Below are 27,573 nucleotides of genomic sequence, written 5' to 3' on the forward strand. Positions count from 1 at the left end.
ATGTCAAAAAATCCATTGTTATTCATTTGTTACGATGGTGAAATATTATATGACGAAAAAGATTTTATAGTTTTTAGATCCGGGCAACCGATATTCACTTATATGACACCGAAGATTGACAGTTTAACAGCTTTGAAGAATTTAATATTGCATTCCGTCGGACAGCAAGAAGAAAAAAGGATGAAAAAGATTTACTATAGATATCTGACCGAAGTAGATGGCAGGTTGTTTTATAAAAGGTATGTTACACTCGTATTGTCTTTGTTACTATTATATTTATGAGATAACAGATGTGAGAAATATGTTTGTTGTGTTGAATTAGTTACCGTTTGCGCGACGACGAGGACGTATGGCTCATAAGGTCGTGGCACAACCGATGGACAAATATTCATCTGTTGAAATTATTCGTGTATCTCGTTGAGGTGGGTGGCCGAGGATCATCTGCAGATACTGTCGATAATAGTCCGTTGAGTGGAGCTGTTAGACGTACTATCAGAAGGACTATGGTGGACCTAAATATGCGACCCGAGGGGAGCCAGGAGGGGTCTAATGTTGAAGCTTGTAATGTTGACTTGATGGACGATGGGGTTGAAAGTCATGATGGTTCTGCTATTAGAGATCTGATGATGGATCAATATGAAGTTAACCCCGATGACGTAGACGATGGCGATGAAGAACCAGCTAAAATTCCCGATGATGGTGACGAGGAAGAAGAGATGAATTACTACAGTGACACTCATATCGCTCTTACACAGCCCGCCATCTCTCGACCATATGACCGGCCGGATCATTTCACGAGGTTGAATCTCGATGCAATGATTTCGGATTGGTCGTTTACCCAGGGAGGCCCTGAAGAGGATCCAAGTAATGAGTTTGAGGTTGGGCAACAATTTAAAGACATGGAAGAAGTGATGTTGGCAGTTAAGCAGTACAACATTAGAAGGGCTATGGATTATAAAATAGTAGAGAGTGACCAGTTGAGGTACAATGCACAGTGTATCCAGTTCGGCACCAGTTGTAATTGGAGCATACTCATATCGTATCGTCGGAAGCAAGAAAAGTGGGAGGTTAGGAGATACAAGGGGGCTCATTCTTGCATGAAAACTTCGATGGGACAAGACCATGGTAGGTTGGATTTGAAGGTGATTGCACAATACATCTTCACGATGGTCAAAGCTAATCCAACAATCAGCATCAGGGTTCTCCAAAGAGGTGTGGAGAATCACTTTGGTTACAAGGCGTCCTACAGAAAGGTTTGGCTTGCAAAACAAAGAGTGATTGCTAGAATATATGGTGATTGGGAAGAATCATACAACGAGCTTCCTCGTTAGTTATTCGCGATGCAGATGTACTTATCGGGTAAGATTTATCTCAATATTGATTTTTTTTATTAAAAATATCAGATGTGTACAAGTAGGCAACTAAGTTTGGCTCTTTAGGTACTTGGGTGCAATTGGTGACTCAGCCTTGGCCTGGATCCACAGATACTGTCATGTTTCATCGGATCTTTTGGACATTTTCACCATGTGTTGAGGCTTTCAAGCATTGCAAGACACTTGTTTCTATTGATGGCACTCACCTATATGGTAAATAAGCCCAGGACAACAGCAAGCTGACGCACCCTCCCAAATTGCGCTGGCCATGCTCCGTGGCCCGGCACATCTGGCGATACAGCCATGCCAGGACCGCCGAACTCCAAGATAACTAACCACACCTCTCAAGGTCCTCCAGTAGTGGGAGCCACCTGATGTGCACTCGAGAGTCAGAGGCATCCGAGAACAGGATACCCCCTATCAGCTGCATGATGTACCCTCTCGTGTACCTCATCAGGTGTTCTTCTGTAGCGTCCTGCTCCAACTCTCCACAAACAGTGTTCTAGAACCACGTGAGCTTCACCGTCCACTTCGTCTGTGACTGACGGTCATCTGTGCCTGGAACAACACCGAGTAGCTGCTCACATATCTCCTCAATCGTGCGTCCCTGATGGTGCTGCTCCTACCCACCGATGCACCCACTCACAGGATCACCGTCAATCCTGAGTCCCCAGCTGGTAGGCTACGTCTTGCAGGGTGATAGTCATCTCTCCGCACGGTAGATGAAACGTGTGGGACTCAGGCCTCCACCTCTCTATCAAAGCCGAGGCAAGCAGCCAATCGTGCTCAAACTCGACCATATAGGCGACATACTCAAACCCAACTCGTCTGAGATATGACCTAATCTGCTCCAGCGGCCTTACCATTAAATTCCGCCTAGTGCGTAGTATCCGAGGCGCCTACCAAACGGAAACAAAAAACACAAAAAAAGGGGTCAGTTAACACATAAAATTAGAGTTTAACAAAATAAAAAACAGTTAAAAAAGTGTTCCACTCTATCAAGCCTGCCCGCAATGTGCTCAGCGTGATCCAGTCTATACATCTCACCCTCGTAACCCAATAGCTGCTCCTCCATCTAAATACAATCCAGTAAAATAAAATCACAAACATTGAACTCACCTTTTACGTTAACCAAATTATTAAATAAAAAATATATCTAATTATTTCACTCAGCTTATAAATTTAATAATTCTTATTCTTCCCCAAGTAACTGAACTCTAAATTTTTCAAATTAAAATTATTCTCATCCAACTTAACTTGATTAATTCTTCCACTAATTACCTTCTGAGTCACAACTTAAACTAATTATTCTAACTAAATTAACTCACAATTTATTTTGTTATACTAATTACCAAGTTATAGACAATAAATATCAATTATACTTAAAAACAATTACGAACAAATTTTAACTAACATAATAAATAATTAACAGTAAATCTAAATAATATGTCATCAGTAACTCTGTAACTCTAACTAACTAACAACCTATAACAAAATTATTTTAACTAACATGTCAATAGTTACGCTAACTAAGCTAAAAAAAACTAATTCTAAGTAAGCAAAAAATTTAACTCTAACTAAACTATTATTTACTAACCTGAAACTAAGAATGTCGTCTGCAATGTACTTCACGTGCGTCCAAAAGATAGGATAAAAGCGGAAGACAGTGAATTTTGAAGAGAGATTGTACAAGAATAGGACAAACACAAATGGTCCCACTGGCTTTATATAATGCGCCGAACTCTACATAGATTCGTCGCGGGTGCGGCGAACTCTCCCTAATTATATAAAAAAAAAAATCATATCCTAATAATTAAAGATGAAAAATGAGGTTTGGGGAATTAATTATTTTTTTATTTTATTTGAAAATAAAATCCGATGGATGTTTGTTTGTTATATAATATTGAATGCTCTTTTTCACGTTGAAGTTGTTGGGTTTTTAATTTAAAATTTTAATTTTGCTATAAAAAATACAAACTTGATTTTGAGTGAGTTTTGAACTTAGATACTTTATCCTCTTATCTAAAAGTTTCAACCATCGGATCATGTTCAATTTTATTATTTTGCATGTCACTAAATTTATTTATTTGATTATGATGATTATATTTGTATGCAATATAAATTTTTTTTTTTACATTCTATATTGTGATTAATACATGATTTATTGAAGAATAGTCAAGAATATTTTATAATAATTATATTTTAAAAATATGATATATTTATAATTATTGTAAATAATATAATAAATTTACCCATAAAAATTTATTATATTATATATTCACATATAATTAGATTAAAATAAAAAATATTTTAACTCTTAATTAGTTTACAAATATTAAAAAGTAGTATTTTATTTTTTAATTTTAACACTTTAATCAATATAATGAATATTATGTGTATCAAAGTCTTTATCCACAAATAGATTTTAATGACACTATGATTTATATTTATTTTGATATGTCTATTTAAAGTTGAGTAATGTTAGCATAATTTATTAGTTACAAAAGTAATGATATCTGAAACTGTATTTGAAGTTCATTTGTTAAGTGGTGACAACTATAAAGAGTAAAAACATAAGGTTTTATTTCACTCAGGATATGTAGACTTTGATTATGCTTTTCGTAAGAAAGAGCCTCCAACACCTACTAATACTAACTAGTACTCGAGCTGAGGTAGTATTATACGAATGGTGAAAAATTTAACCGTTTAAATATAATGTTCATTAAGTCTCTATCTTAGCTAGTATTCATGGTTCAATTCCTAATTACGAGAATGTCAAGGATTATATGAAGACTATTGATGAACAATTTGAGTCTTCTAGTAAGGCACTTGTAAGCACTCTAATGGAAAAACTATCATCTACGATACTTACTGGTGTAAGCAGTGTGCGTGAACATATCATGAGGTTGAGAGACATAGCAGCACCACTGAAAACTTTAGAGGTTGAGATCTCTAACTCATTTTTCGTGCATCTTATTTTAAATTCTCTTCCTATTCAATATGAACCATTTAAGATTTCTTATAACACACATAAACAAAAGTGGCTTATTAATGAATTATTGAGGATGTATGTGCAAGAGGAAGAAAAACTAGTTCAAGAACTTGGTGAAACATGCACTTTATGGTGACAAATGCGGCTAGTAAAAAGCAAACTCATAAGAAGAAAGGAAAGAGTATTGCATCCTATCCTATGAAAAAAGAAGATGCACTGTGTGTCTTTTTCATAAAAAAAAAGACATATAAAGAAAGAGTACCCAAAATTTATAGCTTGACTTGAGAAGAAAGGTACTAACCTTTATGATCTTATTCCTTCAGTATGTTTTGAATTTAATTTTGTTGAAATGTGTCATGACACTTAGTGGATTGATTTTGGTGCTGAAATTCATATTTCAAATATTATGCAGAATTTCATAAGGAAAAGAAAATCGACAGAAAATGATTTGAGCATCTATATGAGCAATCGGATGCATTCACGTTGGAAGCTGTTGGAACATTTAGACTTATATTAAATACGGTTGTATTTTATATTTGGAAAAAACTTTTTATATTCCAAATTTTTCTAAAAATTTGACTTTTTTTTTTATCTAAACTTGTAAAACAAATATTATCTATAAATTTGTATGATGATGCTGTTGGCATTATTAAAAATTCAAATATTATTGGACATAATACTTTAGTTGGTGATTTATTCAAAGTTCATTTAGCTAAAAATATTTCATCAAGTTTAATGATTGTGCATGGTAGTGTTATGAATAAAAAATCTTTCATGTTATGACACATAGGTTGGGATATATCTCTATTGGGAGAATGAAAAAATTAGTAAGTGATGAGGTTTTTGAATTTATAGATTTACTGATTTTGATACTTGTGTGGATTGCATTAAGAAAAACCAAACAAAAAAGTCTCAAAAATGTGCTAAAAGAAGTTTTGGCATATTAGAAATAATTCACAATGACATATGTAGTCCGAATATATCCTCAAGTGGTCAGAAATATTTTATCTTCTTTATTAATGATTATTCAAGATATATGTATCTCTATCTGCTTCATAATAAATAACACTTTGAATGCTTTTAAAGTTTATAAGTGCTTGTTTGTGTGCCATAAACTTGATAAAATTTGTTTTTTCAATGAAAACAAGATTTTTTTTTTATTTTTTAGCATGTTTGACAAATTTCTAGTAGTAAAAGTAAAAGCACTAGAAAAAAAAAATCTTTTTTGAGAAACGGTAATTTACATCTTTTTTTTAAAGATCCTTTTTTTAAAAAAAATGTTTTTTCATGTAATAAATAAATAAAAAAGTACTTTTATATCGTTATACCCAAACATAATTGATAGATAAAAAGATTTTTTTGCACGAAATACCCAAACATAAAATTACTTTTACTTTTTCATAAGATCTTTTAAAAAAAGATAACTCGAAGAAAGATCTTTTTTTATAAATTCACCCAAACAAACTCTAAAGCTGAAGTAGAGAAGCAATATAAAAAGCAAATTAAGATTGTGAGATCAGATAAAGGTGAAGAATTCTACAAAAGATATACTTGATATGGATATACATCTAGTCCATCTGCAAATTATCTTCAAGAGCATAGTATTGTGGTATAATATACCATGCTTGACACACTAGATCAAAATGATGTAGCTAAAAGAAGAATCAGACTTTATTGGATATGGTGAGGAGTATACTTAACAACTCCAATCTTCTTTTATTTCTGGAGTGAAGCCTTTAAGACAACCGTGCATATATAAATAGAGTTTCCAACTAAGATAGTTACTAAAACGCCATTAAAACTATGAAAATGTTGAAAACCTAGTTTGAATCATATATGTATTTGAGATTGTCCTTATGAAGTTTGGTTTATAATCCACAAAAAAGGAAGTTGGATCCAAGAACGATAAGTGCCTATTTTTATATGAAAAGTCTAAGGATTATATGTTTTATTGTCCCTCTCACTCATGTAAAATAGTTAAATCTAAAAAAACAAGATTTTTAGAGTATGATGTGAAAAGTGGGAGAAATCGTTCTCTTAATTTAGTCCCCAATTCAAAGTAATAACAAAACACTCTAACTCTATCTCAATTTTGGTGGTTCAAGAATTAAAAGTTCTAAATAAAATTAAAGATTATTCACAATAGCTGGACATAAGTAGATTACTAATTTTATAAAATAACTAATAGAATAAGTGCTTGTTTTGATGTCATTAAGTTAATAAAAAAAGATTTTTTTTCAATAAAAAATATTATTTTTTTATTTTTAGCGTGTTTGATAAATTTTTAGTAGTAAAAATAAAATCACTAAAAAAATAAAAATATCTTTTTTGAAAAACTACAATTTATATCTTTTTTTTAAAAGATTTTTTTTAAAAAAATATTTTTTACGTAATAAATAAATAAAAAATACTTTTATATAATTACACAAAAATATAATTAATAAATAAAAAATTATTTTATATAAAATATTCAAACAAATAATTACTTTTATTTTTTTATAAAATCTCTTAAAAAAAAGATAACTTAAAAAATATAGATGGAACAAATAATTGTCTAGAATTTTTTAACAAACGCGAGGAACAAAATTAAAATTTAATCAAATCGATAGTGTTTTTTTTTTTTTAAATAATCATGGATGCGTGGTGAAAGTGAAACATAGTTTGGCAATTTTAAGGATGAAGTAAATGTTTTTTTTACATGAAATACCCAAATTGGTCATCCCTAAATCAGGTGAGTAAAAACTAAAAAACTTGAATGAAGCTTGGTTGAGATGGATGAGGTATTAGGTTGGTAGTTACTAGCTAGGAAGGAAGAAGGAAGAAGAAGGAAGAAGGAAAGAAAGAGATTAGAAAGATGGAGGTGGAGTTGGAGCCTCGAGTGAAGGCTCTTCCGTACAAGGTGAAAGCCATGTCCAGGGAGTCACCTTCTCAGAAGGCACTTCACGTTCTCGACACCGACCTCCGCACTCACTGGTCCACCGCCACCAACACCAAGGAGTGGATTCTTCTCGAACTCGATGTCCGTACATTTCATTCTTTTCTTCCTTCCCTTTCCAGGGTTTTTATTTTTAAGTCTTCATGGATGCTTAGTCACTACTTAGTACTTAGGTTTGGATTTCTTTAAGTGTAACATCGCTCAGCTTAGTTTACCCTCTTGTTGGTTTTGTGGTTGGTAGTTTTGTTTCAAGAATGATAAATTGGTGATGAACAAGTACTTGGGTTTGGCCTTGTATTGAGGTTTTCATGCTTCAAAAATAGGAAAAAAAAAAAAATACTTGTTAGGTATAAAATTTGCCAGAATTAGTGGCAGACTATGATTTGAACTCTTTAGATTTGTTAACCCATGATTTCCTCCAACCGCAAAAGATTGCCAACTTCTTCTGGCAGGAGGAATTCTGGTCATGTAGCATGGTTTGAGCATTAATCAATTTAAAGATTGAGTGTTGTGAATAGGATGTTTCGTGTTGATACCTTTCGAATTGGTGTCAAAATGCTAGATAAATCTTTTCATGTGGGATTAAAGTTGTTGTACAAATTTATCATTGTGCATCTCTTCACATCTCTAAGTGGTATTTGTATGTTCATGTTGCAGGAGCCTTGCCTATTGTCACATATACGGATTTACAACAAGTCTGTACTTGAGTGGGAAATTGCAGTTGGATTGCGTTACAAGGTTAGTGGAAAATTCTTAGACAATGATAATTGGAAACTTACCCTCATTTGGAGAGAGATGCACTTGTGTTTGTTCAATATTTGAATTACCTATGTGACTTATGATTTAACTATGTGTTTTCCAAGATCAAAAGTGTCATTGTGTAATCCTTACTGATTATATTTGCTTGCCAGCCAGAGACGTTTCAGAAAGTTCGACCACGTTGTGAAGCACCTAGACGCGACATGATCTACCCTACAAACTATATTCCATGTCGATATGTGAGGATATCTTGTTTGCGTGGGAATCCCATTGCCATTTTCTTCGTTCAGGTATGCTTTTCTTTCTGATGTTCATCATGTGACAAATTAAATCTTATCGAATTGCTATCCACCCCCCGCCTCCCTCTCCCTTGTTGCAGTTGATTTCTCTATGCCACTTTTGTTGGTAACCTAAGCTTCATATTATTATTATTATTATTATTATTTCCTTAACAAAATCAGAGATAATGGTGGAGGGACTTATGCAATTGGAAGTTTTTGTCTATTTGGAGGCGAAGTTCAATAAATGAAAAACAAGATTTACAACAAAAAACACTAAGGAATCAAAAGTTCAGGTTCTTGAGTTGGTAAAATTGAAAGTGAAGGGTAGAGGGAAAGAAATGCATTAAATAGGTGGCATTATTTATAGAGGATAGGAAAACAAGCTATGGAACTGCCTCAAAACATAATAATACCAATCCAAATATCTTCCGAAAACGCAATGTGGGAACCCTTCTCAAATGTGAGGAGAATATAGAACGGAACGACAATAAATCCTGATAAATAAATTTCAAGGCACTAATATGATTAACTTGCACATTGGTGTTCCACCCATTCAGATGCAAGCCCAGTTGACTTGATGACATTACAGTGTAGGTTGTGGAGAAAATGCCAAAGCCCTTAGTTGTCAATGCTTTGTTCGCGGACTCCAAATCAGCAAAGCCCAAGTCCCTTTGCTTTCATGGTTCACAAATACCTCCCAACTAACAAGGTGGTCTCTTCTACAACTATGTACCCTTCACAAAAGAAAGTTCTGCATAAATTTCTCCATTGTTCTGAAAAGGGAGAGAAAGTGAAACTATATGGGGATTTTAGACAGACATAAATAAATAAGAGAGATTTGGCCTCATAAAGAGCTTCTTTATTGCATATTTTTGTTCAATTTATCGAAATGCTAACATAAATGATCAAGATGTTAGATAACTTTGATTCAGTTGTTATATCGATGAAAATTATTAGGTGGTGGAAATATGTCAATGCATTATGCAGATGTTAATTGAACCTTTCCCTTCCTCTATATTTTTGAAAGAGGGTAACGCACAGTACAAGACATAATGTGTTTATATCAGGAAGATAAACTAAAATGCAAGCAGATTCACATAAAATTAACGAGGCAGAGAAGGAGCTTTAAAGTTCTACTAACTTATCTTTTTTTTTTTCAGCAATCTCTCTAGAAATCTTTATTTGTTCTTTGTTTCTAATGTATTGGGAATGCCCACTTCTTTGTTACTGTTGGTCTTTTATGACCTTGTGTACTTCCTTATTGCATATATGAAAGTACCTTATCTTTTTGGGAAAAAGAAAATGGTTCATAGAAAAGTAATGCAAAGCTCAGCTCTTGTTATACAATACATCTAGACTAAGTTTTGGACTCTTTCCTTTTTTCAAACACAAATTGTTTCTTCAGTTACTTTTTGAGCTTCTGAGGCGAATTAATGATTTATTAAGCATTTTAGGTTCGTATTCTTACACTTATTATATTATAAGTGTTTGTAAGCTTATCTCTATAGGGGACTTTCCCTCTCAGACATGTTGAGAGATTGGGAAAAAAAAAAAAACTATGTTTGTAGATAAACCTTTTGTTTTGTATAGGGGAACCCTTATCCCCAATTTGTATCATCCTTCTTCTCATCTTAACGAAATGCTTTTCTATAAAAAAAAAGGTTTAAATTTCAAATGATTGTCATTGGTGTTACTAAACTTGTTTTTAACAATCTATCTCTTGCAGCTGATTGGAGTTTCTGTGGTTGGTCTTGAGCCCGAGTTTCAACCAGTTGTTAATTACTTGCTACCACATATTATATCACACAAACAGGATCCTCATGACATGCATCTCCAGGTTGATTGAATTTTTGGTTCCATAAATATGGTTATTGTGTAATTTATTTTGTCTATTATTATTATTGTTATTATTATTTGTTTCTATTTCTGATGCTTCATAGTTTTGTAGTTATTGCGAGACTTGACGAGTCGGTTACTTGTATTTCTTCCACAACTAGAGGTGAAATTCGGGATTCTTCTTTCATGATTTTATCACAATTCCATTTTTTCCCTATCCTTCTTAAGTATTGATTGTGCAATGTTTATGAACTTCAGGCAGACCTTACAACCTTTCCAGATAGTCCAGAGTCTAGCCTACGCTTTATATCCATGCTTGCGGGTCCTCTTTATCCCATTCTTCATGTGGTGAATGAACGGTTAGTTTGCTTTTTCTTGTTTGTTGCCAGTGCAAGTCTTGTTTGGTACTGGTTTTATTTGTTTATAGTTCCTTGTCTTGGTTGGGTTTTCTTGACTAATGTCATATTCGAAATTTTGGAAACGAAGTGTTGTTATATGTTAGTCTTATAGAGAACCCAATGGTACAAATTGTTGTATAGCCCACCCTACCTGCTGGGAAAATGCCAGCTATTTTGCTCATTTTGGTGCTTCTGGCTTAAATTAACATGCATTCAATTTGTAAGAATTTTGAATTTTGATGTGGTTTTATTGTACATACCTAATCTGTACTAATATACTCTCTATCACTTCTAAAACTGTATCTCCTGAAGTACAAATCTCAAATGCATCTGTATCCATATTGATTTTTCTGTAATTGCAGGACTTCTTCAAAGCCTTCAGGAAATATCACAGATCTTGATATCTCCAAAAGTAGTCAACCCTCGACGGCTTTAACTGTTTCCTCTAACTTTGAGGTAGCTTCTAGAATCATTTGTCTGATATCTTGTCCACTTGCCTTTATTAGCAAACTTTTGCTTTTCAATTGTATTTTTGTCTTTTTCTGCCACTATGTATGCGCTGTTCTTGGCTTTCATGGGATGAGTTTGTCTGTTTCAACTTTAAAATTCATATTCATGAATATACTGCCTGATCCCTTAATCTCACTACGATCCAGAGTTCAATATTTCTTTATTTATTTTCTTAATAAGAAAAGACATCTTCATTAGAGAAGTGAAACAATGTGTTTGGAGCATTAGATAAGATATTCTTCTTTAGGATTCAACACCAATAAACGAAGAGGAAATAGAAAAAACAGTGCCTCTTTTTTTTCCACCAAATAACAACACAGAATGTTACTTTAGTTGACATTTAATGAGATTCTCAATTTCTCATTATTTATTACAGGATCTAGTCCATTAGGTTTTCACTGTCTTTTATTTTTATCTTTGTGAAGAAGTTTCACAATCTCTTGTAACATGCTTTCTCCCAATATTTATTTTTAAAATTAACAAGAACAACAGAGCCTTATCCCACTAGGTGGGGTTGGCTACACGGATCAATGATGCTATTCAGTCTTGTAAGGTATGATGTATGGTTAGATGTCTCTAGATCTTCTCATTCAAAGTCTTAGTTTTCCCTCTGCCTCTAACCTTTGGTGTATCTTCACTCTAATCTACCCTTGTTACATGCTCTGGTAGTCTTCTCTCAACATGTTCAAATCACATGAGACAGGATTCCATCATCTTTTCAACATAGGTGCCACTCTGACTTTCTCGCACGTCCTCTTTCCTTATTCTATCTATTCCTATATAGTCATTCATTCATCTAAGTATCCTCATTTCGGCCACACCAAACTTATGTTCGTGTTCTCCATTTACCATCCAACATTCTGTTCCAAACAACGTAGCTGGTCTAATGGCAGTGTGTTTTAAAGGTATTTTATTTGTAATTCAAAACACTTCTCCATTTTGACCAACCAACTTGAATCATATGGTTTTACATCATCTCTTTTTCCATGGTTTTGAATAATGCAACCAAAAAAGTAATTCACCTCGACCTCAACCAAAATAATTCTTTGATTAAAATAATATTTTTTTAATCCAAAAAAGAAGATAAGGAATTCTCCTTAACCAAAAGTAGAGCTTAAAAGAGAAAAACAATTGAAAACTTCATTACAAAATGGCCTCTTCAATTATATACCACATTATTTATACAGAAATCCGTGGGAAAGAAGCAGTCTCCTGCTGGACTTTTTCTTGATTATTATTATGAGATTTGGTAGTGAGTTCCTAAGGGCATTTGTTAAGGAGACAAAAGTGGAAAACTTTTGAAGTGTTTGATGTATTCAATGAATTTGAAACTTAAAACATTTCCTTTTATATAAAACATTCTACTTTTCTCAAGGATAATCATGAGCAAAACCTTTATATTATTTTCCCTCCATCTACTTATTCTTAATTATTGAGGGTTACACTTGTATGACGTTTCTCACTCCTCTACTGTTTTTTTTCAATGCAGCCTAGGAGATCACGAAGTACATCACCTCTTATCTTGTCTGCGCATCGAGCCATAGTTTTTAGGCCAGATGCAATTTTTGTGCTACTGAGGAAGGCATATAAAGATTCTGATCTTGGATCTGTTTGTAGAACGGTATTAGTCATGTACTTGCCTGAATAAATTCTTGTTTTACATTGACTTGTGCATTTATCCTCCTTTTTTTTTCCCTGCTCAATCCATTCCAAATGTTCATTTTCATTTTTATTTCTGGGTATATATTTTTCTTGTTTCAGGCAGCTAGAATTATGCAGAAGTTCATAAACCCTGATACCGATCAAAATGTATCTAACCCTCAAAATGATATATTATCTATTTCGGAAGAAAAATCAAAACTTGAACTGTCGAGTTCTTTCACCTTATTTGACTATTCAAGCCTCTTCGGTGAGGAGTTCCGGATGCCAGATGAGCCTTGGGATTGCAGTTATCTTAATATATTGGATATTGCAGCACTGGAAGAAGGAATCTTAAATGTTTTATTTTCTTGTGCGTCACAGGTTTGTTACAGTAAAATGATATATCATTCCTTGAGCCTATCTTTTTCTCAAATTTCTTTTTATTTTGCACACTGTTTGATACATTGTTGTTTGCAGCCTGTCCTTTGCAGCAAGCTGGCAGAGAGAGCTTCAGACTTTTGGGCTGTGCTGCCACTTGTACAAGCTCTGCTTCCAGGTTGAGTGTTAATAATGAGTTGATGTTGTGGTTAAAATCAGGTTTACAGCATAATGAAGCCATTTTGGGTCATTGAAATAACGAAAACTTTTGAAATGGAATGCTACCCTAGTAGAAAATGATGTGCTAATTTCCTCATCATTTTATTTCTCCTTGATAGCTCTGCGCCCATTGGTGAGCAATCCTTTTGAAATTGTTGATGAGACTTTTTCGCTATGGAAGCAGCCTATTGTACAACAGGCCTTATCCCAGGTTATGCTTAAAAAGCTTTTTTATTGGGGAATGGATCTTCTCAATTTTTTTTCAATTGAGAGAGTAAAGTGTGATCTCTAACCCTTCAATGATTTCTCTTTCATGTTTTTTCTTGGTCCCACTTATAAAATTAATGGTGAGAGATCATACTTTATCCTATCAAGTGAAAACAAAAATTGAGAGGATCCCATCCCTTTATATTGAATCTATTTTCTGGATGTTTTATACATGTTCTTTTTAAAATCTATTTTTGATGATTTTCTTAGACTTTGTTCTCCTGATGTGGGCCATGTATGCAGATTGTTGCTACAGCAACATCAGACGCATATCGACCACTTCTTCATGCATGTGCTGGTTATCTCTCTTCATATTCACCATCTCATGTACGTCAACCGCTATTTCTTAATGGTTAATTTTGTTCTTGAGTAATCTATATTCTGTGGTCTTCTGCTTGATTGGATCACATCTTCAGTCACTCTAGCTATGTGGATCACATCTTCTGTCACTCTTGCTATTATTTTCCTCTAGTCTGGTGTAGACAGTTTATCAGAGGTTGGATTGATGTTTCTATTATTAAAAGAATAAATACATTAATAATGTTCTTATATATTGAATGAGTTGTGTATTTCTTTCCAACAGTTTAAACTTTCAGGAGAGAAGTCATCTTCTATTTTATTATTTTATTCATTTATTTTGATTATTTTGATAGTTCGTTATATCTTATACGTTGCATCTATGACCAAGTGGTCTAAAGTTTAATCCTCATTTACTATGGTTTGCTATAATTAACTATAAAGTAGATAGAATAGAAGTATTCCGTAATAAATTATACACCTACTCTCTTCTGGGTTAGCCACTTACTTCAAATAAACTATTTTGTAGGCTAGGGCTGCATGTGTGCTGATTGATTTGTGCTCTGGTGTGCTAGCACCATGGATGACTCAGGTGATTGCGAAGGTACGTTCAACCTGATTCCATATGATTTAAGAAATACTCTGGGGATGTTATGTTCCTTGTTTTGTTTTTATATGTACTTGTCATTATCATTATTTTTTATCATAATCATCCTCATCTTGTTAAAAGTTCACCAGTCACCGCCACCCATAAATACCAAACCTGGTTTTATGTTTTATCTATGCTCGTTCCGTATCATGTTCAAATTTCTATGTTTTATCTAATGCTTTTGTTTGGAGTTAGGGAGTTAGGAGGTTGGGATTTTATTGTATTGCGCTATATATGCTACTCTTTGGTTGAGTTTTAGGGTTGGTTTCTTTCACTTAATTGCTGATTTTCATATAGGCTTTATATTACCTAAATAGTAAATAGCTATTTTGATTCCTAAAAGATTCAAATTTTGACAAAAGGACCCCTAAAAGATATACTCTGTCAAAATTATCAAATGTTTAGTCAAGGGTCAACTTACTCAGTTAACTATTAGCTTTTTTATGAAATTACTAATCTACCCTCACTTTCTCTCTTATCATTGCCATCACCCCCACCTCACCACCATTTGCCCCACCCCATCCCACTGCCACCACCCCATTGCCATTGCTCTTCACTCACTGCCACCATTCCACCCCGCCACTGCCCCTCCTCACCCACTACCATCACCCCTGACTGACCACCACCAATATCATCACCATCATTATCATCGTTGTCAACACCACCACAAACCTTAACCCCACTCCACCGCTGTCACCCCTTACTGTTGTGGCCATCATCATCATTTTCCCCTTACCCACAAACCCACCACCGCTACAGCTCCAATTTCTACCGCCTTTGCCTCATCCTCATCTTCTTCTAGTTCTCCATCTCTCCGTCTTCACTTCCTCCTCCGGTGAGGGTGATGCTTGCATTTCTTTTTCCCTTTCTTTTTAAACAAAGAAAAGTGATTTTATGATGTAGGCTTTGTAACTTCACATGCTCCCTTACACAACCGGTACTGATTCTGGATAAAAGAGGAGGGTGTGTTAAAGTCAAAGGTCAACACTGATTTTTGAATTTTTAGTTTTTTACTACCTAGTTGTATGAGACTGGATGCCAGATGATAAAGATAAACAAGGAAGCTTAACGTTGCAATGATGAGGATGAATTGGACAATTGGAACCAATGGTTAGTGGAAGTAGTTGGGGTACCAGTTATTGTTAAAAAGATGAACTTATATGTTTGGGGAATGCTAACCTCACCCCTTAGCATTAGCATATATATATACATATTAGATTTTTTTTAAAAGGAATTTTCTGCTATTTGAATGAATTTCTAACTTAATAGTATATATAAATATATGTAGGAAATTCTTGTGGAGTAAATGTTCTATTTTGTATTCTGTGTTATGGACATATGCCAAGATTTAAGTGTTGGTATTAAATATTGTTTGTTTCCTTATCTATGGGATTGCTTTGCATAGGTTGATCTTGCTTTGGAGCTGATGGAGGATCTTTTGGGTGTAATACAGGTTTGTTTGTCAATCTTCGATACATCATGTTCTTCTTGGGTGCTGTCGTTATTTCTTGCATTATGACATTCAAACTACCTTTAAGTAGTTTTGCTTTGGCATCTTGTGCAATGAATTTGTTGAATGAATTAAGTTGCTGTGCCTGAAAGTTCGTTCCATACTCCCATTTTTTTCTGGTGATAACTGTTCTTTACTAAGCTTAATGTTATGGTCTCTAGCTAAGATTAGCATGTTTTTCAGGATGCCCACAATTCACTTGTTCGTGCTCGTGCTGCCTTGAAGTATATCTTGCTTGCTCTGTCCGGGCACATGGATGACATTTTGGGGAAGTATAAGGTACTTCACTATAAATGAGAATTAAAATTGTTGCTTCCCTTTCCATTATTGTTGGTACATTGTATCAAGACGTTTCAGTGCCATACTAACTAACCTTGAAGTTTAAGCTAGAACTTGGAGGCCTATGAATAGTGATGAAGTTGTTGCACTGTGCTCAAGACGTTTCACACACACAGGGAGTGTTGTATAGAAACGACTATTTGGAACGACTATTTGGACAATTATGTAGTAACAAGTGAAGTACACAATATGTGCAAGCATGATACATTGGACACATCAGGATAAAGTGCCTTAATTGGCCTGACCACTAAAAAATGTCATTGGCATTAGTTAAGCACCTATGTTCAAATAAATACCTTGGATTTTCACAATGGTTTATCAATAGGAAAAGTACTACCATGCGAAAGAAGAGTAACTCAAGTTTAAAATCTATACAAATATTTCTCAAAAGTACTCTGCTAAGGGACAAAATCAAGGGAATCCATATAAACTGTGTCAAGGTGGCTGAGATGGGATCCAAAATCAGAATATTCTGTATGTTTGAATATTCTATATGTTTATAGTGATAACTCCATCGAGGGAAAAAAAAAGGGGATTCTTGGACACACAAAATTAGAACTATGCTAAGAAGTAAAAAAAGATAACTATTCTAAGAAGAAATGCATTACAGACATGCTGAGGTTCAGATAAAGCGAACTTCTATGCATAGGACTCCCAGAATTCATTGTGAGATCCCTAACGTTCAGGGAGGATGTTAGAGCAAGCTGAAATAACTCACTGGTAACCTGGACATATAATCATGTGTCAGCTCACTTGTTGTTTATAGCTCATCCAGGCAGTTAGTTTTGGTCCATATCTGGGCCTGAGAATTAAGTGATTCCCTTTTATATTGTAGAATTTGATGTTACATTCTTTTAGGCTCCATTTGGTCTCTCTCTCTCTCTCTCTCTCTCTGTTGCCTCCTCCATTGCATTCGTTGCCGCCACCTCTCTCACCCTCTCCATTGTTCTTTCTCTCTTTGTCAATGTATCTCTTTTCTGTTTTTATTCTTTCTTTTTTTTCGAAAACAAAAAATAGTTGGAATCGATATTTTATTTGAGGTAATATTTACTAGTTCTAGGTTTTTATTTGGAGTGATGATATTTTTTGTCAAGAATGATGTTTGAAGAAGGTGGATGAGGTTTGTTAATATTTACTCCTACATGTGCCAATTCCAGGAAGTTAAACACAGAATCCTCTTTCTTGTGGAGATGCTGGAGCCTTTTCTTGATCCCGCCATTGCTGTATCGAAAAGCAAAATAGCTTTTGGGAATCTTCCAGCTTCCTTTCAAGAAAAACAGGAACACAACTGCATGATTGCTCTAAATATCATCCGTATTGCAGTACAAAAGCCAGCTGTACTACCTTCTTTGGAATCAGAGTGGAGGCATGGATCTGTGGCTCCTAGGTAATGCATGGTTTTCTTGTGCTGTAGCTTAGGGATTTATCAACTCTTTCAATGCATTGTTTTTCTGTTCATATAATCATATTGTATGTTGTTGATCTTCCCGTTCTAACAACAACGTTGTGAATGAATTATATGTTAGCAAAATTCTTTGGCGGCCACATAAAATGCAGTTGACTTTGTGTGTGGCTATTGTTGTTAATGTTTAGGGGTGAATAAAACTAATATTTATTTTAAGATGAAGAAACTTGTTAGGATCTATTAATTCTGATATTATGTTACTCTTTTACTTCCTTTTGCAGTGTGCTTCTCTCCATATTGGAACCGCACATGCCATTGCCACCTGATGTTGACCTCTGCAAGTCTGCCTCCAAACCAGCAGAACCAGAAACTGTATTGTCACCACTCTCATCTGTTTTTAATGGTAGTAGTGGTTTCTCTAAGCCAAATGGGCAAGATGAATCTGATGGAAAATCAGATGTTTCAGAAACAGCAGGAAAATCTGATTCCATTGAAGACCGCAATCTACTTTTTGCCCCACTAGAATTGCAGAATATTGCCTTGACCAAGTTTTCTAGCATTCCTAGTCAAAATAATTCTGTCGCAAACTTTGGGGATATGAGCGCCGAATCAAGTCAAATGGTTGAAAAACATTCCACTGATGTTCTCTTGAATGATGGTCGGGGTTTTGACTATTTAAACTTGCAAGCAGATTATTTTCAACTTTTGAACTACCATGATTGTGAGCTTCGTGCTTCTGAGTTTAAACGCTTGGCTTTAGATTTTCATTCTCGAAGTGATATTACTGTTGAAAGCCATGATGCTGCAATTGATGCATTGTTATTGGCTGCAGAATGCTATGTAAATCCTTATTTCATGTTGTCTATTGGAGCCTCTTCAAAACTTGTGGACCTTTTCAACATCAATGCAAGGAAAACATTGCAGTTTCACAATATTAAGCAGTTAAATAAGGCTTCTGGAACGAATAAAGCTAATTTGGAAACAGTAGCAAATTTAGAAGGAAAAAGAGATAAACTTGTTTTTCACATACTGCTTGAGGCTGCTGAATTAGATAGAAAATATCATTCAACAGTATCTGATGGTGAAGATTGTCCTTATTTTACTGAGGGGTTTGATGAGCAGGTTATCAAGCTGTCTCCACATGATATACAATATGCTGATGCTCTTACATTGGTTCGACAAAACCAAGCTTTGCTATGTAGCTTCCTAATCCAACGACTGCGGCGAGATCAAATCTCTATGCATGAGATTCTTCTGCAGAGTCTTTTGTATTTTTTGCACTCTGGCACCAAACTATATTGTCCTCCAGAGCATGTGATAGATATCATTTTAAAATATGCTGAAGACTTGAACAAGATGGTGTCATCTTTCCATCAGCAGCTAAAGGAAGGCAGTTTGCATTTGGCACAAGAAAGAACACAAGGGGTAGAGCGACGTTGGTTGCTGCTGCAACAACTTGTAATTGCTTCAAGTGGTGGAGATGACAAGGAAAAATTAATAACAAAAATCCAGAATAATTGCCTGTCTGGAAACTTGATTCCCTTTTCTGCATGGATGCAGAGAATTTCTCAGTTCTCTTGTTCACCATACCCTTTGGTTCGATTTTTGGGTTGGATGGCAGTATCTCGCAATGCAAAACAGTATATGAAGGACAGAATGTTCCTTGCATCAGATCTGTCTCAGCTATCACACTTACTTTCGATTTTTGCTGACGATCTTGCTGTCGTTGATGGTGTTGTCGATGGAAAGTATAAAGATGTTAAACTTGAAGATTCCAGGGGCGAACATGATTCTTCAGCTAAAAGAGAGTTTGAACAGTGTAATCAAAACCGTAAGGACAACTCTTTCCGCGCAATCTATCCTGAGCTCTGGAAGTTCTTTCCTAATGTGAAAAAGCAATTTGAAACTTTTGGGGAAGCTATTTTGGAAGCTGTTGGTTTGCAACTGAGATCTGTTTCTTCTGCTCTTGTGCCTGATGTTCTGTGTTGGTTTTCTGAGTTGTGCTCGTGGCCATTTTCATTTGCTTCTTCAATTGGTAATGAAAATTTAAAGGGCTATAATGCAAAGAATGCAAGAGCTATAATCCTCTATATACTTGAGTCTATTATAGTTGAGCACATGGAAGCCATGGTTCCCGAGACACCTAAATTGGTGCAAGTGTTGGTTTCACTCTCAAGTTCTACATACTGTGACGTTTCATTTCTTGAATCTGTATTGCGTATATTGAGGCCTATCATTTCATATTCTTTGTCCAAGATCTCACATGATGCAAGGTTGTCGGATGGTGCTTCCTGTCTTAACTTTGAGGAATTATGCTTCAATGTTCTATTTGATAAAATTAAGCAGAAGAATGAGATAGAAGGAAATTCTGATGATAATGGGTACAATGTAGCACTGGCTATATTTATTTTGGCATCAATTTTTCCTGACTTATCTATTCATTACAAGAGAGACTTTTTGCAGTGTTTATTAAATTGGGCAAACTTTCCTGATATCGAGCCAACCACTTCTTTCTATGATTATCTAAGTGCATTTCAATGTGTTATGGATAACTGCAAAGTCCTGTTAGTGAATACATTAAAAGCCTTTGGTCTTATTCCTCCTCAACTGCCTCCTTTCCACCATGCGAATGATGGGGACGTTTCTGATGATAACTCAAAGCCAAAGTCATGGTTTCTTAGTGATGTCTCTAACACTATAATTGAGAATGATGCTCATAAGATTGAAATGAATAATGCTATTGATGATGTTGATCGGTGCCATTTGCATTCTGATGATCTAGAGAGCTTTTCCAAAGACATAGAGGGTCTCATTAATGAGCTTAATCCAGCTATTGAGCGCTGCTGGAATCTTCATCATCAGCTAACCAGAAAACTGACAATAACTGCAGCAGAGTGTGTTGTCTATTTAAAATCTTTGACATCAGTTTCTCAAAAGTTTAAGAGTACTGAAGATTATGAAAATTCTTCCCCTGTTAAATCATCTGAACTGTCCACACATCATTGGACAACAGGTCTTGAAGGCCTTTCTGAATTGATCTTAATGCTCCAAGAAAACCATTGCTGGGAAGTTTCTTGCTTGATGGTTGATTGTCTACTTGGAATTCCCAGTGGCTTTTGCCTGGATAATGTGATAGGCACAATTTGCTCTGCAATCAAGAAAGTGTGTTATAGTGCCCCGAAAATCTCATGGCGATTGCAGAGTGATAAATGGCTATCTTCTTTGATTGCGAGAGGTATCTATTACAGTCAAGAAACTGAACTTCCTCTAAAAGAACTATTCTGTATATTGCTGGGCCATGCTGAGCCTGAGCAACGAATTATAGCTATTAAACATTTGGGAAAACTTGTTGGCCAGTACACCAATGGAGAAAGAGCAGTTATATATTCTAAAATTTGCGGTGACTTGGTTCCAAATAAGGTTTCTGTATCTGTTCCAGATCATGTTCTCTCTCATCTGGTTTCCAATACATGGGATGAGGTCGTTGTGCTGGCATCATCTGATTCCTCATTACAAATAAGGGTTCATGCAATGGCACTTCTTTCAAATTACATTCCATTTGCTGAGCGTCAAAAGCTTCAATCTTTTCTTATGGCAGCAGATACTATTTGTTGTTTGCATAACACGCAACAAGTGCATGATGGTCCTGTCCTACAACTTTCATTGGCACTTATTGCTTGTGCTTGCTTGTACTCACCAGTTGAAGATATTTCTTTAATTCCTGAAAATGTATGGAGAAGTATTGAGGAGTTAGGCTCAACAAAACATGGTATGGATCTTTAGCCTTTCTATTATGCTAAATAATCTTTACCATGTGGAATTGGCATATTGTAATCTGGATAATTTATGCTTGCTTATAACCATAAGTTCTATGCCCTATATTTTTTTCTAGATGGCAAGCTTGGGGACATAGAGAAAAGGACTTGTCAAGTTCTGTGTAGATTTAGAGACGAGGGAGATGAGGCCAAAATGGTATCTTGATCAATGCAGAAATTTTATATTTACGTTTTTCTTACCCCATGCTGATTTTCATAATTATCCTTATGTTAGGCCCTGAAAGAAGTAATTTCGTCAAGTTCTCCAAAGTATTGTGATCCAGAATTTGCCAACACCCGTGAATCTATTCTCCAGGTATAACAATTAATCATCATGTCATCCTTTTGATGAAATTCTAAATTTTAACCAGATTTAGTCCTTTTATAGATACACCATATGTTTGATGTGTCTGTTCCATGACTGATGCCAATATTGAGTAACAAAACTTTGGGGTACTGCATGGACCTAGAGTGTTGCCTTATGACAATTGCTTTTGACAAACTGGATGGTATATTGTTGGGGGTTACTAACTTTTCCCAGACATTCCTTTTTATCTTTTGTGTTTGTTCTTTCGATTAATAATGGGGTCTTACAGGGATTCTCCTTGTACATGGTCTGTATAAATTATTAGTGCTGATAATGACTTTTCTCAAGCAATTCAGTCGAATTCTGGCAACTATCTTAAAATAATTTAATGTAATGTTTTTTATAAACTGAAATCTACATTTGCATAATATATTCAAAATCTATACAAATAAGTTATTTGTTCACGTTTGTATTCATTGACACATGAAGTGTTTGTATTCAAAATCTATATCAGATTGTTTTAATTTAGTGGTTAGTATCAGTAAAAATTCTGTCACTTTAAATTATTTAGTAGGGTAAGTTGCTAAAGTCAAACCAGCATCATTCTGTCCTAATCCCACATCCCCTTGCAATATTTAGCAAATTGCAATTTATGATTGCTTACATTAGGCAACAGTTTTAAAGGATGGTCATTTAGAAACGTGGTTAGATTTTGCATATCATTGCATACTTTCACTTCTGATCCATGGTTACCTTCTAAACTTTGCTGACTTGAACAGGTCCTTTCCAACCTAACAGCCGTTCACTCATACTTTGATATATTTTCAAATAAAATTGACCAAGATGATATGGTAAGCATGGTCAATTGAATCCATTTATTATTTTAAAAATTTCAACCTGTTACATGTAATTGACCATTTTCTAGGAGGTAGAGGAGGCGGAGCTTGAACTAGACATTATACAGAAGGAAAATACACTACCAAAACAGACTAAGGATGCCAAAGATGGTAATCAGATTCAAAGTCTACCCGGTAAGTACTTTTAACTCCAGTGTATAAAGGTTCATGTAACCAAAACTAAACTTTCCCTGTAACTTTTTGTCATTGCGGCTACTGTTGTCGATTTTACAAAATTTAATCATTTTTTACAGCCTTGGAAAAGGATGTTTCACGGCTTCAGCAAATCAGAGAGTGCATTCGTTCCCTGTAAGTGATTATAGGATTCTTTATTTTTTTATCATAGTGATCATATGTTTCTTTTCTGAAGCAATGATAGGACTCCACTAGAAAGAGAATGCAAATTGGAGAAACCGTGTTAATAAAACAGTATTTACTTCCTTTGGCTGTGTTTGCTAGTGAGTTCTGTGGCTAAGTGTTTGGAAACCTATTCTTATGTTTTACCAGAGAAAAGTCCAAGCTCAAAGAAGATATTCTAGCTCGTAGGCAAAAGAAACTACTTATAAGACATGCCCGCCAAAAGTATTTAGAAGAAGCAACTCTACGGGAGGCAGAACTTCTTCAAGAACTTGATAGGTTCTTACCCATTATTGAGAATTATACTGCTTTTGGCTCTTGATGGTAGTGAAATCTGATCTTTTTGAAAATGTTCAACAGGGAGAGAGCAGCTGAAATGGAAAAAGAGCTAGAGAGACAGAGGTTGCTGGAAATAGAGCGTGCTAAAACAAGGGAACTGCGTCACAATCTTGATATGGAGAAGGAGAGGAATACACAAGTAATTTCACTTTATCAACATGATTTTCCGTTCTGAATTATGTTAGCATTACTACATGTACTAGCCCTGTCCATTAAGTCTTACTAAATCTGTTAGTCAAGCATTACCCCTTGTAATGCTCAAGTTTAGGTGTAATCATGTATGTAATCCAGGTTTGGATCTCTAAGGCAGTTAGGTAGTCTTCGTTTTCTGTTTTGAGACAAAAAGGGCAGAAACAGTGGGACAATAGATACCATCTACCGTGTCCATTCTTCAAAGGTACATAAGTTGGTTTAAAAATCCTCCTGGAGACATGTCTTTTGTGTGTCTCTATTTTAGAAGCACATAAATTACATTTTAAATTTTTCCATAGACATGGATATTTTTAAGTTTTTGTTCTGCCCCTTCTCAAAATAGTTTTTGTCCCCAAGGTCTCTAGCTCCTCTGTCTCGAAACACTTACCAAATGCTATCTTAGTAGACATATTTTCTAATAGGTCATTAGAACATTAAATAGAGCGTGCTAAAACAAGGGAACTGCGTCACAATCTTGATATGGAGAAACACTTACCAAATGCTATCTTAGTAGACATATTTTCTAATAGGTCATTAGAACATTAAAGTTGTAGCAACGTATTCTACAAACTGAATCTTCTCCTTCACAAAGTAACTGACAATCTGTGTGCTTGGACCTATCATGGAAGACTATATAGGACATATATACAATTGCATGTTTATCACATTTTTGCTTAAATGTGGTAATTCAACAAATGTTCAGCTCCTTAGCAACTGCCTTAGCCATGAGATCATGTTTATCCTGTAAATTACTATGCAATTAGGATTTTTTGATGGATGAAGAGGCCTTCCAGATATCAAGCACACCTATTTTTACAGTGCTTCTTGTGTGTGATACATTTGTTGGAGCAATTTTCTTCTGAGGAATTATTTTCTTCATAATTTTACTTCTGGTTATCAGTTCAGTAATCATGACGGGTACTGTTTGTGTAATTTAAGCGGGTATGCTACACCTGCAGTGCCATTTTGACTTTGTTGTATTGTCTTGTTGCCAACTATTTCCCAGGAGGATGCATTATTTTATATTTTATTGACATGTCCATTTGTCAGACTTTCTTGATTGAGGCTTCGAGAATATAGTTATGATGGTTTGGTTCAGGTCCTCAAAATAATAATACCTTCCGATTTTATGCAGAGAGAACTCCAGCGTGAAATAGAGCAAGCCGAATCAGGACTTCGAACATCTCGACGGGACTATCCTTCCTCCACTCACAGCAGGTAAGCTATTATATCAAGTTACATTCCTTTTAGGTTTTCTTACAGAATAAAAAAATTCAGAAGAGACATCATATGGAAATTAATGTTGGATGATGAAAGCCATCAAGAATAAGCTTAATATCCAGAATATTGTGTCGTAGGAATGAACACGTTAGATAATATAAGATTGAAAATGAATGCATTTGAAAGAAGTTGAACACTTCCTGTGGAAAAACATGGAAGAATATTGATATAGGAAGCTTGCTTGTGTAGGAAAGATTTACAAAAGCTCCGTTAAGGAGAGTAGATCAAATGGACGATAGTTCAATAAATTGAATAGGGAATCCAAGAAAACTATAGGCTTCCCGCTAAGAAAGTTACTCAGCAGTGATTTCTCTATCTTTATATGTAAGTTACAATATGGCACTAAATACTTTATAGATGGCTTTTCTTTTGTTTGCCTTTGGCTCTTCTAAAGGTGGATCACTTATGCTCCCAATTTCTTGTATCATTCTTGTTTCCTTCTTAATGATATTCTTCTTTTTATTGAAAAAATAAATAAGTAATACGATGCTACAACATTTAATCCATGTAATTGGTCGCAGTTAGTGGCTCAAGGTTTGCTAATCGTTGTTGTGTTGCATAGGTACAATGTTGTATGTCTAACCATTAAGGATTGATTCTAGTCCTCTTTCTTATATTTACATTGATCAAATTTGGATAAAGTTCTGATCTACAGTTTTTAGAGGTCATGTGGTTTCTGGACTTCTCAATAAAATTTGATTGATCAATTTTTCCAGTAGTCTTTTTTACTTTTTTTTATGTTGATGTTACCTTAGATGGTCATACTTGAGGTTCATTAGGTTTTCATCTTTTAAGTGATACACATGCATGCGCATACACACACATGAATACTTGGGGGGAAAAAAAGGAAATTATGATGAAAAAGAAAGACTGCAAAAGTTGAGGTAGACAATTAATTCTCATAAGAAAAAGAGAGTAAAAAATAAATAAACAGATAAAAGAGGAAGGTCTATGCCAATGCTTGTTGGCTCGAGTGATTTAGCGCCTAGTCCCCATAAGCTCGAGTTTGATTGTCGTGGATGGAAGAAAATATCTAGTTTTGGAATAGCTTTAGAGAGAAAAAGGATGTAAGAGATAGGGAGAGAATGGAAATCATGTAGAGGCAAAATCTTAGTTCAATTGTGGGCTAAAATTGTTGCCTGAAATAGTTTCTCGTATGTTCAAAGTTGATGGTGTCCATAGTAGAACACAGTCTTCACTCCAGTGATATAATTATCTTTGTTGTTTTGGGATTTGCATGGTAAATTGGTTCAAATTTTGTTTTGTCTTGATCTTGCAGTAGACCCCGGGAAAGATTTCGTGAGAGGGAAAACGGAAGGTCTTCTATTGAAGGCAGCACTAGAGCTGGATCTGGGAGCTTACAGCCGGAAATTCCCTCCACGAGTTCATCAATAGGAGGCTCACCATCAATTGTTGTTTCTGGGTCCCGGTCATTTCCCATCCAGCCTACCATCTTACGATCTCGTGATAGCCAGGATGACAGCAGTAGCTTATACGAAGAAAACGCTGATGGAAGCCGGGATTCGGGGGATACCGGCAGCATTGGAGATCCAGAACTAGTGTCAGCTTTTGATGGCCAATCTAGTGCATATGGTTCCCAAAGGCATGGTTCAAGGGGAAGCAAGTCAAGGCAACTTGGTGAACGAAGAGAAAGGGATAACAGACGTGAAGGGAAGTGGGAAAGGAAACATTCATAGCAGTAAAGAACAGGGAATTTTTGTTCCCTGATTACTAATTAGGGTTTATATATGTGCCATATTAAGCCCTCTTTGTGGTTAGTTATTTGCTTTTGTGGGGAAACATGATCGTGTTACATGCTTTTGGGGGACTCTAATTTTGTACAATGTGGATGTTTGTCTAGTAGTTGATACTCATCGGCATGTATATAGAGATCTATTTATTTGCTTAAACTGATTTACCTCTTTGAATAATCAAATCGTTTCTTTAACCATTTTATTGAACTAGCAGATTGCAGTCCAACCATGACGACACACCGACCCATTCCATCACTTAAGTTGAGATAATGCACAAATGGTATCTTTATATTCCTTTAGAACAGATTCAACTTCCATATTATTCCTAGGCTCTCTAAAGATACGCTTCCTCCTAGTAATCCTCTCAATGATGCCAGAAGATCCCCAGAGTTCATACACTTTACCTTAATAATCGAAGGAAGGGAAGAAGACTACGATTCCTTCAGGAACCAGTCACCAAGTCTGGTGAGCTTCTAGAGCTGTAGCTAAAATCAAAGAAGCGGCCAGAAGGACCACGAGAAACCGCAATTGGCATAATGCTATCTGGAGGGACAATGTGGCCGCATGAAAAGAAATGCAACTGATTCGGTGGTAACCACGGAAATAATCGCTCCCTTGTCTCTTCTATAGGTTGAAGAGTTCCCCCTACTAATAGAACAGCATGTGCTTCATCTACAATCTAAAGAAAGCTTCAGAGAAAATCTTCTCACCACTGAGCATAAGAAACTTGATATATCCTCCTTGTTTCCTAAAGCTTGATGATGAACTAGACCTCGAAATTATTATCCTTCCATCGCTATCATTGTTTGTCAGTGATAGTAATATATCCGCTAATGCCTGGAA

General features: G+C 35.2%; 2 protein-coding genes across 5 annotated transcripts; both read left to right on the top strand.

The window, feature by feature from the left end:
• LOC107615038 (uncharacterized) lies at window positions 1-1,331 on the top strand. The gene is made up of 2 exons (XM_016317160.1): window positions 1-239; window positions 323-1,331. Exons 1-2 carry the CDS (start codon window positions 1-3, stop codon window positions 1,329-1,331), a joined length of 1,248 nt encoding a protein of 415 aa, XP_016172646.1.
• A 5,763-nt stretch (window positions 1,332-7,094) lies between these two features.
• On the top strand, window positions 7,095-26,912 carry LOC107617506 (uncharacterized). Of its 4 annotated transcripts, XM_088498072.1 has the most exons (27): window positions 7,172-7,384; window positions 7,958-8,038; window positions 8,212-8,349; window positions 8,930-9,049; window positions 10,067-10,177; window positions 10,289-10,339; window positions 10,435-10,535; window positions 10,937-11,030; window positions 12,574-12,705; window positions 12,846-13,106; window positions 13,203-13,281; window positions 13,442-13,533; window positions 13,833-13,916; window positions 14,416-14,490; window positions 15,941-15,988; window positions 16,229-16,324; window positions 17,542-17,771; window positions 18,071-21,558; window positions 21,682-21,761; window positions 21,840-21,920; window positions 22,691-22,762; window positions 22,837-22,942; window positions 23,062-23,116; window positions 23,315-23,443; window positions 23,525-23,642; window positions 24,831-24,913; window positions 26,256-26,912. In XM_088498072.1, exons 4-27 carry the CDS (start codon window positions 8,969-8,971, stop codon window positions 26,671-26,673), a joined length of 6,165 nt encoding a protein of 2,054 aa, XP_088354198.1. In that variant the 5' UTR covers window positions 7,172-7,384; window positions 7,958-8,038; window positions 8,212-8,349; window positions 8,930-8,968; the 3' UTR covers window positions 26,674-26,912. The 4 variants fall into 4 exon arrangements, with proteins under 4 accessions (XP_020968412.1, XP_016174758.1, XP_016174759.1 ...); XM_021112753.2 differs by lacking the exons at window positions 8,930-9,049; window positions 26,256-26,912 and adding an exon at window positions 25,166-25,319 and having other exon boundaries at window positions 7,095-7,384; XM_016319272.3 differs by lacking the exon at window positions 8,930-9,049 and having other exon boundaries at window positions 7,096-7,384.
• Window positions 26,913-27,573: the final 661 nt, after the last annotated feature.

The sequence above is a fragment of the Arachis ipaensis genome, chromosome B9, assembly GCF_059453495.1.
Source record: "Arachis ipaensis isolate K30076 ecotype BB chromosome B9, ASM5945349v1, whole genome shotgun sequence".
Classification (NCBI taxonomy): domain Eukaryota; kingdom Viridiplantae; phylum Streptophyta; class Magnoliopsida; order Fabales; family Fabaceae; genus Arachis; species Arachis ipaensis.

Coding starts and splice junctions, on each gene's coding strand:
- LOC107617506 (XM_016319272.3), top strand. CDS start 7,220: ATGGAGGTGGAGTTGGAGCCTCGAGTGAAGGCTCTTCCGTACAAGGTG. Junction 23,117..23,314: donor AGAGAGTGCATTCGTTCCCT/GTAAGTGATTAT, acceptor ATGTTTTACCAG/AGAAAAGTCCAAGCTCAAAG. Junction 23,643..24,830: donor AGAAGGAGAGGAATACACAA/GTAATTTCACTT, acceptor GATTTTATGCAG/AGAGAACTCCAGCGTGAAAT.
- LOC107615038 (XM_016317160.1), top strand. CDS start 1: ATGTCAAAAAATCCATTGTTATTCATTTGTTACGATGGTGAAATATTA. Junction 240..322: donor GGCAGGTTGTTTTATAAAAG/GTATGTTACACT, acceptor GTGTTGAATTAG/TTACCGTTTGCGCGACGACG.